The sequence below is a fragment of the Ovis canadensis genome, chromosome 19 (genome assembly GCF_042477335.2).
Source record: "Ovis canadensis isolate MfBH-ARS-UI-01 breed Bighorn chromosome 19, ARS-UI_OviCan_v2, whole genome shotgun sequence".
In the NCBI taxonomy this organism is placed as follows: Eukaryota; Metazoa; Chordata; class Mammalia; order Artiodactyla; family Bovidae; genus Ovis; species Ovis canadensis.
This window is the reverse complement of record NC_091263.1, coordinates 67,189,943-67,206,674: the sequence shown is the minus strand read 5'-3', so window position 1 is coordinate 67,206,674 and position 16,732 is coordinate 67,189,943. Positions and strand designations below refer to the sequence as shown.

General features: G+C 55.5%; 1 protein-coding gene across 3 annotated transcripts in view; it reads right to left on the bottom strand.

Annotated features, from left to right (window-relative positions):
• Positions 1-11,073: 11,073 nt before the first annotated feature.
• Positions 11,074-16,732, bottom strand: part of CCDC12 (coiled-coil domain containing 12) — a 42,603-nt gene continuing 36,944 nt past the window's right edge. For all 3 annotated transcript variants that reach the window (XM_069561636.1, XM_069561635.1, XM_069561634.1), the window contains 5 exons: positions 16,075-16,154; positions 15,121-15,182; positions 14,857-14,891; positions 13,770-13,846; positions 11,074-13,673 (listed from right to left, as the gene is read on the bottom strand). In XM_069561636.1, coding sequence (XP_069417737.1) covers positions 13,585-13,673; positions 13,770-13,846; positions 14,857-14,891; positions 15,121-15,182; positions 16,075-16,154 — 343 coding nt within the window. In that variant the 3' untranslated portion in view covers positions 11,074-13,584. The remainder of the gene's footprint in view (positions 13,674-13,769; positions 13,847-14,856; positions 14,892-15,120; positions 15,183-16,074; positions 16,155-16,732) is intronic.

Genomic DNA, 16,732 nt, shown 5'->3' with positions numbered 1-16,732 from the left:
CAGTGTCTGGCTTCCTGAGGTCTGAACTGGGTTCTCATTGCACCTCTCTCTGAGGTGGCGGGCGCTGTGCTCTGAGAGGCCTCAGGTCCAGCCGGCTTGGCCGTCTAGATGGAAGGGAAGGACAAGCAACTGTCCAAAGGCCTGGAGTGGCCATGGAGTGCCATCTGCTTGGAATGGTGTGACAGGAGGGGCTGGGAGCCATGGGGGAGTTCTTGGTCTCATCTCAGGGGCAGGGTTTGGGAACCATGGGCCAGCCCTTGGTGTGTCAGGGCGCAGGGGCCAGAAGGGGCCCAGGAGAGGCCACTGTCTAAGCCTAGAGAAGCTCTGGCCCCCAGTCTCTGTCATGCTGCACGACAGAAGACCCCTTGGGTCCCTGGCCACGTCCCCAAGCCTTGGACCTTGCTTCAGGGCCCCCTTCTGCCAGTCTAGTGGCCACACTATGCCCTTTGGAGGCTGAAGCATGCAGGGAACCCTCCAAATGTGACCCCCAGCCCTGACCCTGGACCCGACACCCCTCTGGCCACAAGACAGAGGGTGCAGGAGCAGTGCCAAGGCCATCGGGTGAAAAGCGGGCTGGGGTCCCTGCTCTGGTGCAGGAACTGTTGGGGGAGCCAGGGCTCTGAGCCCAGAGGATGGCTGGGGTGGGCGTCCAGGTGGTTGTCTGCGAGACTCCACACATCCACTCACCATGGATCCAGCGGGGTTATTAGCATCCCCACCCGACACCCACCCACCCAACACATTGCCCCCTCAGCCCCTGCCACCCGCCCCGTCGGGGACTCCAGAATGGCACAGGCTCTGCTCGGCCTGAATCTGAGAAATGACCCGACTGCATCTCCACCCCGTGTTCTGAGCAAGCTGCTTGCTCAGACCTGAAGACGGCCCTGCCTCTGGGTCTGTGCATGAGCTGGTGCCCCTGCCTAGCCCACCCTTTCTCTCATCTCCAGCTCCAACTTTTGTTCTTCTCCATGGACTCGGCAACTGGGGAGTGCTCCCTGTCTCTTATCCCCACTTCTGCTTTGCCCCACCATCAAGGGCTAGGAAAGAGGTCATGAGGCTACAATCAGAAACTCTCTTGAGGTGGCGGGCACTGTGCTCTGAGCGGCCTCAGGTCCAGCCGGCTTGGCCGCCTAGATGGAAGGGAAGGGCAAGCAACTGTCCAAAGGCCTGGTGCACCCATGGAGTGCCATCTGCTTGGAATGGTGTGAGAGGCACAGGGCAGGACCTGAAGGCCACTGAGTCACCAGGCTGAGCATCAAGGGTTCCTGTGAATGCTGGGAGCCACTGGACGATCTGAAGGGAGAGCAGCAAGGTCTGAGCAACGTGCTCCAGTATCGAGGCCCAAGGAGGTTACACAGCGGTCAGGGGAGAGGTTGCCTTGCGGGGGGCTGGGGATAGGGGTGAGAGGTACTACTGTTAGGAAGGGCCCTGGATGAGCTACTGGCTGGGGGAAGGAGACCTAAGCAGGACAGAAGCCCCATTCCCACCCCCATCCCCAGAGGATTATGATGGGGATGACTGGGGATTATGATGCCCCCCAGTACTTCCAGGGCTTAGCCATGGGACCTCCAAATCACTAGGCCTTCAGGGCAACTCACCCCACCCACCCCACAGGCAGAGTCACTCACCCCCAAGCTGGCTGGGCCTCAGGGCCCCATCTTCCAGCCCAGATTCCTCAGGAGGCTTCTGAAGTACAGTCCACCAGGCCTCCTCACCCCGAAACACTCACACTGGGTACCTCTAGGACAGAACCGTGTTTCCCTTCAGATGGGGTACCCCCCAGCACAGAGTGGAGCCTCCCCTCAGATTTCCTCTAGAACAGGGGAAGCTTCTTCCCACAGGCTGGGGAAGCTTTTCCACCCCATGCCAGGGCTGTGCTTACCCCTCAGAGTGGACTCCCCCAGGACAGGGCTGTGTTCATCTTTTAGGTGGTTCACACCACGCCCCGCCCCCAACAGACCGGCCACCCCCCAAAACAAGGTTGCGCTCGCCCCTCAGACTTGTTACCAGCGTCCCTTTAGATGAACCCCCCAAATGCTTTGAGCTTTTCCTTTGGACTAAATGTCCCCGAGACATGCTGGGTAACCCCTCAGGTTGGTATCCCCATACAGGGCCATGTTCCCTCATATCCCCTTGAATGCCTCCTTCCCAAGGCCTGGCCCTCCTTCCTCAGTACTTTCGCACCCAGGACAAGGCCAGGCCTCCTCCTCTAGCCTGGGCACCATGTTCCTCCTCAACCAGATGGCCAGGATAGAACTGGACTTCTGACATCAGTCTATGCTTCTAGTCCAAGACAAGGTCCCCTCGCCTAGACCTGGAGCTCCTGGGCCAGGGCTGGCCTCCCCACTCAGAGGGGCCCTGAGCCCCGCCTGGGCCATCCAGGTGTTGGCAGAGGAAGTGGGAGCCCTCAGAGGGCCTGGCAGGCGGTCAGGACCCTGTTTGCCTTGAACAGGGGCTGGAGCCAGGTGGTCATTTCTCCCTTCAAGGCCGCTAGCCCAGCCAAGCCGCAGGGAACACGTAAACAGTAGCCGAGCCGGGCAGCAGGCGGGCAGGGTGGAGCACGCCAGGAGACCCTGACTCGTCAGGTCTCCTCGGCCGTGGTGTCTGGGCACCGCGTGGACTCCGACTGGGGCCAGTAATAGATGGGCTGCACCTCCCACCTGTCTTGGATTTGCATGGGCCCTGCCCTCTCTGGCCTTGTCTGCCTCCAGCCCAGGCTGAGAGGGGGACCTCTGAAGACGCAAGAGGAATGCGACCCCCGGGGGCTCCTGAAACACAGGCTAGGCTGAAAGGGGAAGCTGGGTGAGTCCCAGTTCAGAGTAGTTCCCAGCTCAGAGCAGGTCTGGAGAGTTCAGGGGTATCAAAGACAGGCCTCTAACGATCCTCACAGGCAAGCCTGTGGAGAAGAAATGACTGAACGGGGCCCATACGTGAGCCCGGAGGGAGCAAGCTTTCATTGTCTACTCCCACTAGTTAGTCTGGGGTGGTGGTAAGAGAGAAGACAGAATGAGAACAGAGACTCAGTTCCCTGGAAGATGAAAAGCACAGGACCCAGCCCGGAGGTCTGAGGAGAGCCTTGATCTGACGGTGTGCAAGGGGGACGTGGGTTTCCCTGGAGGACTAAGGGGGTCCGGCCATGTGTTGAGGGCAAGTGAGGAGACCGGACCCTGCCTGGGGATTCTGAGGGGGCACAATTCTGCTGTGGGGAGGCCCTAAGAGGCCTGACCTTTGCTCAGAGGGTATGTTGGGCCTGACCCCTAAGCCTGAGGAATCTGAGGGAACACAGTTTGCTCTGAGGGCGGGTGAGGAGACATATTTACCTTCCGTGAGGGTCCAAGGGGACCTAGCCCTGCTGAGGGTGAGGGACGTGACAAGATCCACTCTGTGTGCTCTGAGGAGACCCAACCCTTCATCTGTTGGCACATGAGGGGACATGGATCTTTTGTGGGTGCCTGAGGGAACAGAGTTCCCCTCTGAGGGCATGTGCTGACGGAGCCTGAGGGGAGCAAGCCCTGCTCTGAGGGCACCTGAGGGAACATGGACCTCTGGGGATCTGAGGGGAATAGAGCACTGCTCGGAAGGCGTGTGAGGAGACATTGGACATCCTGAGGGGTTCTGAGGAAGACTGAGAAATGATAGCTGCACTGTGTGGGCTACAGACACAATCTTTCCCTGAGGGCACCTGAGGGGATATGGGCCTTCCGTGGTGTCTGCCCCGAGGGGGAGTGAAGGCACAACGCCTGCCCTGAGGAGACAGAGCCTTTCACCTTTGTCAGGTGCCCGAGGGCGTCTGAGGGGACACTGGGCCTCCTGAGGGAGCGTGAGGGGACCCAGCCCTGCTCTGAGAGTGAATGAGGAGATGAGACTGGTCCTGCGTGGTCTAAGGACACACAATCTTTCTGAGGGCACATGAGGGGACATGGACTTTCCATGGGAGTCTGAGAGGAGACAGCCCTGTTCTGAGTGTGCGTGAGCGGACATGACAGCTGGGGAGAGAAACGCAGTGGGCACAGCCCTGCACTGAGGGCTCCTGAGGAGCATGGACCTCCTGAGGCGGTCTGAGGAGACACAGCCCAGCTGTGGCTGTGGGCAAGGCGGGGGTGGGGGGCATGGGCCCGCTCTCAGGGGTTCTGATAGGGTCCTGGCTCTGCCTTCATTTTTAGATGTGAGGTCTGGCTGTGGGGACCTGGTCAGAGGGTGCTTCTGAGGTGGCTCTCATCGCCACGAATGCTAGGTGGGTTGAGTTTAGCTGTCTCCCTGTTGTCTCCTCAGCCAACTCCAGAATGATTCCGGCGTGAGGCTCCCATGGCCAACTGAAACAACCCTTGCCTGGGGCAGAGGGGCTGGGACTCCAGACACAGGCTGGGGTCTGGGCCATGGCTGGCTCCCGGTGTTCGCCGTGTGATCCAGGGCAAGCTGCCTGCCCTCTCTGAGCCTCAGCCGCACTTCTGAGACCAGGCTCCCATCTAGGTCTCTTGACCTGCGTGGTCTCAATACCCCTCTTGGGTCCCCAGGCTGGGTTTTAGCTTCCTGTACCAGGACTTTTTCTTGGGCAACTAGGAGGCCTCAGCACAGAAGACTAAGGACACCCCCTAGAGACAGGCTCCCTCCTTCTTCGGCATCCTGGTCATGCAGGCAGTGGGGGCCAAGGGGGATGGGTGCAAGGTCTGTGCAGCTTCTGCCCATCCAAAGGCTGGGGGTCAGGAAAAGGGCCAGGGGCTGGGGGGCAGAAAATAGAGGCCTAAAACCATCCTTCTGGGCCTCCGCCTGCCATCTGTGAGTGAAGGGCGGGGGTGGGGGGTGTGGGAGGCGGGGCCCTTCGTGTGCTTGCATTAATTTTGCTCCTCCACACCTGCAGCATCCATTTTAGGGAAGAGGAGAGCGGAGAGTTTCAATTCCCCCAAACGACCCCTGCCTGGAAGGCCGGGTCGGTCCATGGCCAGCAGCTCTGGTGAGGGTCTCAGCTGATGAGCAGCCCCATGAGGCTCCTGTTGGCCTTGCTTCTCAGCGGTGAGAAGGAAGGGGGTGAGGCCAGGCTGGGAGGATGGGTTCGGGGCACGGTGCGCTGGGCTTGTGGCCACTGCAAGCTCCCTTCTCAGAGCTTCAGTGCCTGTGGCTCCAGACTCCCAGGGCCTGGCACATGAGGCCAACCACCTGCTCCTCTGCCCTCCCCACACTACGCTCTCCAGCCAGCCCTCCTGGGGGCCTCTGCCCTGGCACCCTGTTGCTGCTGCAGCATACATGAGTCAGGGGACAGCCTTGGTGTGAACCGCGCCCTGGCCCTGCACAGAGGCTGCACTGTCAGGATACCTGCTCCCACAAGCTCACCCCCACCAGGAGACAAGAGAGACGTGCTGTGGGTCTGTTGTTATGTATGTTCGAGTGTATGTGCCTGTGTGTTTGTGTTGTGTCTATGTGCTTAATTGTATTTGTGCATGTCTTTGTCTACGTGTGTTTGTGTCTAGTCACGTGTCTGTTGTGTCTATCTGTACTGAGTTTGCAGTTCTATTTGTACAGCTGTGTGCTGTAGATGTGCCCATGTTTGTATATGTATGTGTCCATTCGCATGTGTGCATTTCCATGTGTCTATGTGTATGCAACTGTATCGTGTGTGCACCAGTGTGTCTATTTATATTTATCAGTATGTATGTCTGTATATATATGTGTGTCTATCTGTGTGTGTGTGTCTGTGTGGACCCGTGGTCTGAGAATGCCGCCTGTGGGTGGAATTTGGCCCGGAGATGTGTTTGGTTTGGCCCACAGAGTATTTTCGGCATCTTGAGCCAACATTTAAAAATCAGGATATTTCACATAAAAATTCAGCTTTTCAATTTCTCTTAAAAATTCAGAAGCCCTGGCAGCCTTGGGCCTGTGTTCCCATGAGGCCACTCTCCTCCGGAGCTGCACGGGAGCTGCCTCATCCTCCCACCCCCCACAGCCTCACCCTCCCACCCTCCACAGCCTTACCACTTGTCTTGCCCACCAGCACCTTGAGGATGACTGACTTGTGATCCCAGAGTGTTGTGGTCACAACTGAGCAGAAGCCTGCCTGTCAGGGAATGTGTGCATGAGTGTGTCTGTGTGTTTGGGGGGAGGGGGGTGAGTCTGCATGTGTGTATGCAGGGGTGTGGGTATGTGTGCATAAATCCATTCTGCAATGGGGTGGGTTCATGTGTGCATAGGAGGCCAATCTGTGTGACCGGGCTGAGTGCATGTACAAATGAGTGCGTGTGTGTATTAGGCCAAGCTGAGTGTGTGTGGGACATGGGTGTGCTTGCATGTTTGTGAGGCATCTGTGGATGTAGGAGTTTAGGTGTGTGAATACATGGGTGTGCAGGCAACCACACGGGGTGCGTGGCCATATTCGTGCCATGTGGGATGTGTGGGCCACCGTGGTCTGAGCACGCTCCGCATAGGAGCTTCTTCCACCCTCTGAGGGGGAATCGGATTCCGCCCTTCTGGCTGGGCGGCCTTGTGGGATTTATTTCTGTCTCAGTGCCGACCGGAGGCCTGAGTAATGGGAACATTTAAAGAAAACCGGTAAATACATAAAGAAAGGGCAGGCTGGCCGGGAAATAGGCTGGACACCCCTGCCCAGCCCACAGCTGCCAGAGGCCCTGAGGCCAGGCCTGAGGCAGGGAGGCAGGCAGCCCAGGGACCCAGTGTGCATACCCACTCTGCGCTATGGATGCCCACTTGCCTCAGATCGAGGCATCTTAGAAGCCTGGGTTTGAGGAACAGACTTTCAGGACAGGCCCCGGGGCTAAGGGGACCTGAGTCTCCAGGTGGGGCCCCTTCCCCAGCCAGGCTACAGACATCCCTAGGTGTCCTGTCCACACACCTCACACATGTGCAGACCCTCCCTCGGGAGGGATGAGACAGGGTTGGCACCCCCCTCAGGGCTGGGAGGGCACTCCATACCCTCCACTTAGAGCCCCCACACCCTGAAAGTGTCTGGGACCTGGGGAAGGCTGGCATGGGGGTGCGAGTGGAGGGTACTGTTGCTCCCCAGGACACAGCCACCACTATTCTGGGTTTCGGCTTGATGGAGCCCCACTCTCGGGATCACCTCTGATGCCAGCCCCTTAAATGACACAGGCCCCAGGGGAAAAGACAGGGGTGCTTCCTCTGGTGGGGTGAGGTTTGTTAACAGAAGACCCACTTCAGCAGCGGGAAAAGCAGGCTGTGCTGACCCAAACCCAGCAGGGGCCCTGGGTCGGTGTCCTCTGCTGCCCCCCAGCGGCCATGTGAGGACAGTGCAGGGAAATGAAGACTTACAGGTTGACTCTTCATAAACGTCTCTTGGCTGAATAGAATCGCCCGGCCCTCGGGGTCCTAACCACTCACTAAGGCTCACTGTGATGCCTAGTCAGATGGTCTGGGGAAAGGAAAGTCTTTTAGACTGGTCTGACGGAAGGGATATGGCTCCTGGCACAGACCCCAAGACCACGTGGAAGGTCAGCTCCCGGATAGTAGGGCCAACGTCAGGTTCACAGCTGCAGCCTTAGCCCCTGGAACAGCGTTCAGCACAAGGCTGTTGTTTAGTCGCTCAGTCATGTCCGGCTCTTTTGCAACCCCATGGACCGTACGTAGCCTGCCAGGCTCCTCTGTCCATGAGATTTCCTAGGCAAGAATACTGGAATGGGTTGCTATTTCCTTCTCCAGGGGATCTTCCTGACCCAGGGATTGAACCCATGTTGCCTACATTGGCAGGTGAAGTCTTCACCACTGAGCTACCAGGGAAGACGTCGGCACAAGGCAGATAGTCAGGCAACAGGATGAATTAATGCCTGAATCCCCAGCTCCTGGAGGGGTGCTGCAGCAGGCCCCAGCTGCAGCTCAGAGTCCCAAGGAGGGGCCCCTGAAGGTGAGCGGGGGTCTCACACAGTGGAGCCCAGAGGTGGGGAGCAGCAGCGTGGAACCCCAACAGGGGACTTGACCTGGAGGATGCCACGGGCTTTAGGATGCACAGGCAGAGTCCAAGGGACTCAATTTGCCCAAACTGGCCAATTTCACACACTTGACCTGCAGCCCACTAGGCGGGACAGAACTTTCCCTCATAACTTTGGAGGCTGTGCCTCTCTCTGACCCAGAGTCCGCTGTTCCTCATGTGGTACCGGCCCTGTACCAGCCAGGATGTCCACCTGGCCTCTAGGGTCCTGTTCCTGCAATCCCAGGTGTGACTTCCTCCCAGCCCTTGTGCTGTCCTCCCCCTTCTCCCCCCATCACCCAGAGGCACCCAGCCTGAGTTTCTGGGCCAGCAGGCCCTGTGCTCCTGTCCACTGCTTGGCAAAGGAGCATCCATGCTGTTGCAGGACATTTCAGGCCTGATACCTGTCCTGAGATGACCCAGAGGTCAGATATCCTTGAGGATTTTAAGCAGGAGGAGGGGCAGGGAGCATTGGGAGGTCAGTTGGGGCCGTCCCAGAGGAGTGCCTGGCAGGCTGGGTAGCAGCGGGCACACCAGGGGTTCATCCAGAGAGCTGGGCACTGCCACTCGGCCCATTTCTTCTGCCCGATAAGAGGGGCTGCTGGGGCCTGAGAGCTCCCACCTCTCCCTCCAATCGAGAGTTCTTTATTATTCTAGACATGAGTCCTTTGTCAGATACGGGGTTTGCAAATATTATCTCAGTAGCTTTTCTCTTAATCCTCTTAACAGGGTCTTTGTTGGAGCAAAAGTCAAATTTGCTCCTTTTTTTTTCCTTTATGAATTATGCTTTCTCACGTCTGAGGACTCTGTTCGCCAAGCTCTAGGTCCTAAAGGTTTCCTCCTATGATCTACTTTAACTTTTGTAATAAGGTTTGAAGTTTAAGGTTCCTTTCTGAGGGGTCTATGGATGGATTTCCAATCAGTCCAGCACCATCTGCTGAAGACTATCCTTCCTTCATTGAGTACCTTTGCCAAAAATTAGTTGGCTGTACCTGTGTGGAGCTACTTCTGAGTTCTCTGTACCCTTCCATTGATCTATGTGCCTATCTTTCCACCAATACCACTATCTTGATTACCATAGTTGTACAGTAAGTCTTTAAATGGGTAGATCGGCTCCTCCTGCTTTATGAAAGTGGAAGTGTTAGTTGCTCATTCATGTTCGACTCTGCGACCCCATGGACTGTAGCCCGCCAGGCTCCTCTGTCCATGGGATTTCCCAGGCAAGAATATTGGAGTGGGTTGCCACTCCCTTCTCCAGGGGATCTTCTCCACCCAGGGATCGAACCCAGGTCTCCTGCATTGCAAGGAGACTCTTTACCGTCTGAGCCACTAGGGGCTTCATTCATCTAGTTGAAAATTGTTTAAGCTGTTCAAGTTCTTGTAACTTTCCTGATACACTTTAGAAATATTCTTGTCCATATATAAAGATCTTACTGAAATTCTGATGTGAATTGCATTAAACCTGTATATCAATTCTCCAGTAAAATCACCTGGGCTTAGAGAGTTCAAGAGGTCTCAAATTATTAACTATTAATTCAATATCCTTAATAGTTACAGAGCTATGCAAATTATCTTTTCATCTGGGGTGAGCTGCGGCAGTTTGTGCTTTTCAAGGAGTTGGTCCATTGAATCAACCTGTCAAATTTATGTGGGTAGTTATTTACAGTATCGCTTTATTGTCCTTTTGATGTCCCTGGGGTCTACAGTGATTGCCTTAATTCATTTCCTAATATTCCTAATGTATGTCTCCTCTTTGTCGGTCTTTCTTTAGTCGATTCCTGACTTTTGCGCGGTTGACCAGTTTCTTTGCTCACCACTTCTTCCTGCATCCTGTGGCAGGCACTGCTGGCTGCCTTTCCAGCACTCTTTCTGCCCTTCTTCCTTTCTCATGGAACCTCAACATCAATCATGGTGGCAATGTGCCCAACTTAAAATACCCTTCCTCCCACATGTCTGAAGTTAGGACTGAATTTGACACAGTGATGGCTGATCAGACGTGAAGGCAAGCATGGGGGACTGGGCTTGAAGCCATGGTTTCTTCAGCTGGTTTGCCCTTTATCCTCTCTCCCCGCCACCTGGAGCTTGAACCTGGAGGGAGGTGGGGGAGGCTCCTAGGGGAGCTAAGGATGGCAGCTGGGGGCCCAGAAGGAACTCATGTCCTTAGTGGTCTCAAGGAGTCACTAGATGTAACACAAGAACAACAAACCTCTCCTTAAGATCTGCAGGTGCACCTATCAAACGCCGTCCTGACTCCCGTGTCTCTCCCTGCCCCCACCCGGCTCCTGCTATGGAGTATCCTCTCAGCAAATTTCATGCACAGTAAACAGTGTCATGAGCCTGAAAAATCTGTCTTGCCCTTATTATTTATAAGGGAGCATTATGACATAATTGACATTTATGTTTCCTTGGCACTTAGGAAAATTTTTGTTTCCATTTCTCCTGCTGATGAAAGTGGAACTCATTCATCAGTAGGCAATCTTTCTGCGTTTTGTTTTCCTCCTGTGGCTTGTAGGATTTTCCTCTTTACCCATCTTGACCATTGTAGTGAAAATGCAGGTGTAGCATCACTTCAGCTACCCGAGTCCCTTCACTTTCAGTCTGTCTCCTTGAAAGACTGGGTTTAGGTTTCTTTTTAAACAGCATCAGACCGGGGTTGTTTTTTTTTTTTTTTTTTTTTTTTAAAGCAGTAAGGTACATTAATAGTAATATGACATATTTGGATTTATTTGCCTCTTCTTTTTCTCTTTGCCTTCTTTTGGCTAATTTTTCTCATTCTATTTTTTTCTCAGTTTCCTTGGAAGGAAGCACAGTCTATGTTTATTTTTAGGGTTATTCTAGAAATGTCAGCCTTCCCGTGTACTAGAGTCTTTTCTCTCTTCCTGGGTGAGTTTGGTTGATGGCTAGAATTCCAGTCACCTCTCACTTCGGGACATACACACCATGGTAGTTATGTATTCTAAGTAGGTCTTTTTTTTAACTTCACAACACCTATTTGTTTTATAAGGTCAGTGCCTACTTAAATGTATATTTTCATTCTCTTAGTTTCTCCTTATATCTCAGATATTCTACCTGGAATTGTGGCCCTCCAGTCTGAAGACATGCATTTAAGAAAAATGGATCTTCAGCTTTACAGTCTGAAGACATTCATTAAAAAAAAAAAATCTTTATTGAGATATAATACATGCCTCATACAATTCACCCATTTAAAGGTACAATACAAAGGCTTGTAGCATATTCACAGACTCGTACAACCACCACCACAGTCCATTTCAGAATATTTTCATTACCTCAAAACAGATTTTTAGTCTGCTGGTGACAAAAATATCTGGTTTTGTCTAAAAATATTTTGTACTTGTCAGGCACGTTCTTGTCAGGTATAGAATTTTCAACAATTACCTTTGTCTGTTAACACTAATATTAAAAGGTACCATTCCAGTTAACGCTGGCTGTGGCTGAGATATCTGCTGTGGGCTTGGTCTTTGCAAGATGATATAATCTCTAATTTCAAGATTGTTTCTTGGTCTTTTTATCCTGACAGTTTATTACCCTGTGTCCAGGTATGTGTTGGTTTTAAAATACACCCTCAAATTCTTAAAGATTCCACCTTGAGGTGTAATCTACATCTTCTCCCTCTGAGTGTGGGCTGGATGGAGTGACTTGTTTCTAACAAGCAGGCTGTGGAGGAACATCACTTCCGAGACTTGGTCACAATTCCCCCTGCTTTCCCTTTTGGATCACTCATTCCACATGCGTGATGCTTCTCTAAGCACTGCTTATTTCTCGCTCTCTGCCACCTTTTGGATCTTCAGCTTTAATTCTGATTTATTAATTCCTTCTTCGACTATAAGTTATCATTCAACTCATTCAGTGAGTTGCTTATGTTAATAAACATTCTTTATTTTCAAGATTTCTCATCAGTTGTTTCTTATAACAAATCCCTGCGCTTGAGTTGTGAGGTGGGGGTTAGTCCCTCTTTGATCTCTCTGGTGATGAAACCAATGCTCATTTCAAAGCCTGTGAGGATGTTACTGTTTTACTTTCTTCCAGCAGAAATTCTCCCACTTGTGTTGCTGGCCATTCTTTATGGCATTGACTGGATTTTCTCACGCATTTTATCATTTCTGAGTACCCCTCATGGGTACAGTTTCTACTTTTCCTTCTCCCTCCCTACAGGGTGCCAAGCGGGGGCCTGCTTGAGGTGTCTGAATCCTACACTGCCACAGACAAACATCGTGCTTCCAACTGCAATCCCAGGAGGTGTGAGCATCTTTTCATCCTTTATGCCTAGGAAGGGAAACAGCTCTAGACCTCTGGCTATGCAGAGGGAGCCTGGCTCCAGCCCTGACACCTGGGGCATGTCTGATCCCCGTCCCTTGTGAGGGGAATCAGTCCTGGCCTTGTCAGCCACCACTTTGGCCCTTACCTACAGCTGCGACTTTGTGCTCCTTTCCTAAGAATTGCCTTCTTAGGGGAGTTGCGTCACTGTGCATTCAAGCGTCTGCTTTACTGTTCGAGTGTGGCAGTCTGTGTGCATGCTCATTGCCCTCCATTGCCTGACTCCTCAGCACCGTCCACCGGAGCCAGGCCGCTGTGTCCCTGGAAACTAGCACAGAGGGAGCAATACACTGGGATGTGACCCATGACTGGGGCAGGAGGCTCAAGGGGAAATCCAGAAAGAAACTCAGGATCCTGGAGGAGACGAAACTAAACGGTCACAGGGACCTCGAGTCAGCCTTGTGGTCAGCCGGTCATTCTGGACAGTAAGCTCCACAGGGGAGGCTCATGGTCCTAAAGCCAGGACCCTGGGGGCCCAGGGTCCAAGGCCACTCCCAAAATCCAGGCTATAATATCCCAGTGGTGAGCAGAATGGGCCACCCTTCCCCATGCAGGGGCCCTGTCCCAGGAAGCCAGAGTCCAGCTCTGACGGGTGAAGGGGGATGAGGGCTTTCTGGGGCTGAGCGGATGTGAATGAATGGTGCCGGGGCCTCGAATCTGTGGCAGCCCAGAGCTGAGGCTTGCCAGGATGCAGCGCACCCCTGTCAGGGGCCCAGTCTCTTCTCTCTCTCACTGTCAGGGGGTCTACAGAGGACCACAGCGAGAACCTCTCCACGGTGTCCCACAGATTACCGTGAGGTCCACAGCTGTCCCCCGAGGACTTTGAGATGATGACTGCTAACCAAGGATGGGGCCAGGACCTAGATGTCTGAAGGTCAGGCCTGGCCCTCCCCACCCCTCCAACCTCAACACACTCAGCCCAATACAGGGCTTCCTCATAGTAAGCATCACCTCTGCAGCTGCCCTCTTGGGGCCCAAACTCAAAACATCCCCAATATTCAGACGGTTTTCTGCCACACACAGGGGTCAGCGTGTTTCTATTTCCAGATAGAAAAAGAAGTTCAAAATACATAGAACAAGCACAGATACAGCATGGCCACAGGGCTGTCGTAGCCTCTCCCCCAACTCAGCATGGAGGGGGCCCTTCAGGAGACAAGGAGCTGACCTCACCCCAGTGGGATGGGTGGGGTTCAGACTGTGAGGCAGGGAGTCAGTTCTGAAGGCAAACTGGAGGTGGTGGCAAGTCCAGGCTCTACCCTGGCCCAAGACCATCCTCCTGGAAGACAGGCCTGGTAGCGGGTGCGGGGACAGGGCACAGCTCAGTCGGAGTCACAGGCCTCTGGCTCGGTGGCGGCGGTGGTGGCCACTGCAGAAGCCAGGTTCTCCTCCTGGCCCTTCAGCCTCTCACCTGCATGGGGGCAGACGGGAGGAGTGGAGCGGAGCCACGCGCCTGCGCCACCGCCCGGAGGGCAGGGGCCCCCGCTGTGCCAGGCCCCACACTTACGGATCAGCTCAGCGATGGCCCTCTGGGTCCGCTTCTCCAGCTTCTCCAGTTTCTTGGCTACGTCTCTCTTGAGGTCCCTGGAGCAGGGAGGCGGGAGGAGGCAGAGGCTGAAGGCTGGCCGGTGCGGCCCTGGCGCTCCCTCACCTCCGACAGCCCCTCTGGCATTAGGAACCACAGAGGTGTGCCCAAGGTCAGGGTGCTCCTCTCTCTCCCTTTCTGTATCCCCCAAAACCCAGCAGCAGCCACCCTTCACAGCCCCAGGGAGGCAGGGGCTAGCACCATGGCCCGCCCAACCCAGGGGGCCGAGCCGAGGCGTGCGGGCCGGATGGCTCCCAGACCTCCCTCCCCGTCTGCTCCCCTTGGTCACCGCCAGGGAGTGACGCGCCCCGGCCCGCTGGGGGTCCTGCCCCTCCTCTGGCCCAGTTCCCCTAACCCCCAGGAACTTCCCCAAGTGCACACACAGCCTCTTCCCCCTGGTTCGGGGTTTCCGAGGACATGCGCCCCATCCTCTGTCTCATCTAATCAGAGCACCTTCAGCTGGTGCCCACTTGACACAGAACTGCACGCAGGAAGGGTGGGGGACCGGCGCCTCTGGCCCAAGGTGAACACCTGGCCCTCTCTCACCCTCCGTCTCAGCCCAGTCACAGGGGCGCCAGGACAGTGAAGATTCCCATTTCAGAGAAGAGGGAACCGGGATCGAAGGGGGACAGGCTAGCTGGTGTCGGAAGCGGGGCAGAAGCCTACACCTGCCCTTCCCGCCATCTTGCCTCCACCCTACGGCTCCCTGAGGACAAGGGTCAGCCTTGGTCAGATGGAGCTCTCTGAGGCGCAGTGGGCCCTCATCCTTTCGGAAGGGACGTTTTGGCGGGGACTGCTGAACCCCCTCTGCCTGAGCCCCTTCCCACCCTCAGGTGTCATGCCCCGCCACGTCCCTCATTCTCCACTTACATCCTTCTCAGCACATACGTCAGACCATAATTATACCCCACGGCTGTCTGTCTCCACTGCCTGCCTCCTGCTGCGAGCCCATGCCGGGCACCAAGAACATCCAGTCAGTCTGCACTGGTCCTACACGGGCAACACTCACCAATCTGGCTTCCGGGGTGCGAGGTTGGCCAGGTCCTGGGAGGGAGCAGACACATGTCAGCGCTGGAGGGGCTCAGGAGAAGATGGGGGACAGAAGTAGGAAAGGGGGTGCAAAGGGGGGAGGGAGGAGAGGGCTGAGGGGAAGCAGGGAAGTAGAAAGGGAAGAAAGAAGTGAGGAGAAGGAAGGGTGAGTGAGGAGAGCAGGTGGGGACGAGAAAAGGACCCGCGGAAGCAGCAGAGGACAGGGTCACCCCCAGGCACTCACCACTTCCTCGATGACCGGCTCTGGCTTGGCGGCCTCCAGCTGCTCCTTCACCTTCTCTTCCACTAGAGGGCGCAAGACACCAACGGATGCCGGTCGGAAATCAGCCACCACTCCCCGATGTGGCAAAGGGCAGCAGCCGTCCCCAGGAGGGTCTGCGCTTTCTTGCCCCTGCCTCTCCCCTCAGCCCCTAACTCCCTAGAGGCAAAGACCTTGCCAAGGCAGCTCTGGAGGATTAGATTTGTGCTCTCAGGGCCCAAGGAGATGGGGAAGCAGACTGCGGGGTGCAGGTGGGGGGATGTGTGGCTGAGTAGCTAACACTTTATTCTTTTATAGGATAAACGTACTTAATTATTAAAATTGAAAACCAAAGAATAAAAACCAAGGCAGAGTCGGGGATCTGCATCATAAGAAGTGCCCAGCACCCCCCACGTGGATAGCTGTGGACAGGCCGCAGCTGGCCAGATGATTCCCATCCGGGGGGACTGGGCCAGGCCCCTCAGCCCACCAGTGAGGACACCTCTCCCCACTGTCTGTGCCCCAGCACTACCACTCCCAGAGCTGGGCGGGTGTCTGCCTGCCCATTGCTCTCCAGAAACCTGGACGGTCAGCCCCTCTTCAGGGTCTTTCTGACCCTCCAAGGGCCCACAGGACCCATCCTCCTATTCCTGCTGTCCAAGGGCCCAGGGCCATGTCCACCTCCCAGCTCAGACAGTCCTCTGAGGGACCTTCCCTTGCAGTCCCTGGAAGGCCTGCAAGGCAGGGTGTGAGCAGGACGAAGCAGGCGTGCCAGGCCGCTTCAGTGCCCTGACCGCTTCTATTTGTCCATCCACCGTGAGATGGTGACGGAGGGTCGCGGAGGCCCAGCTTCCAGCCCAGGCACTGCCAGTTATTCTCCAGGAGAGGGTGACGCCTGCCAAGGAGGAGGCAGCCGACAGGGCCACAGAGCCCACCTACCTGCGACTGGCTTGGCCTGGGGCACCCTCCTCTTCTTCAGGTCCTCATCCTCTGGGACGTAGTTCCGCAGCCTGAGTTCCCTAAAGGGCAGCGAGGACAAGCAGAGAGGAAGTAAAGTGCGTGCGGGACACAGTCTCGTTCATCTCTTACACTTGCAGGCTGGCATGAGAGGAAGACACAGGAGCTGGTCACTTCCCGACTTTGCTCTCTCTGCAGATGACCTGGGACAGGCAGACAGCACGGGGATAGAGGCATCTCTGAGCCTCAGCCCCTCATCTTCCCGTTAGCAGCCAGGCTGCGTGCTCTCCCAAAGCCCCACCTGCACTGGAGGTTCTCGAACAGAGCCGGAGCCAGGGGCACGCGGAGAGCACTCACTTTGTCTCTCTGGCACTCTTCCACTTGACAGCTGTGGGAACTGAGGGTCAGAGAGTTTGCGCCAGTCTTAGAGGGTCACACAGCAGTGGCTGCAGCATGAGACGAGGCAAGCTACGACCGCGAGCGAGGACCAGAGCTCTCGGGCTGAGTTACTCCTAAGAGAGAAACCAGCGCTGGTTCCCCAAGCCCGCCTCCCACTCACAGCCTTCGTGCCCCGGAGCCTCAGACACATGTGGCGAGGGTCTGGTGTGCTGGGAGTAGCCAGCCAAGGTTGAGCGAATAG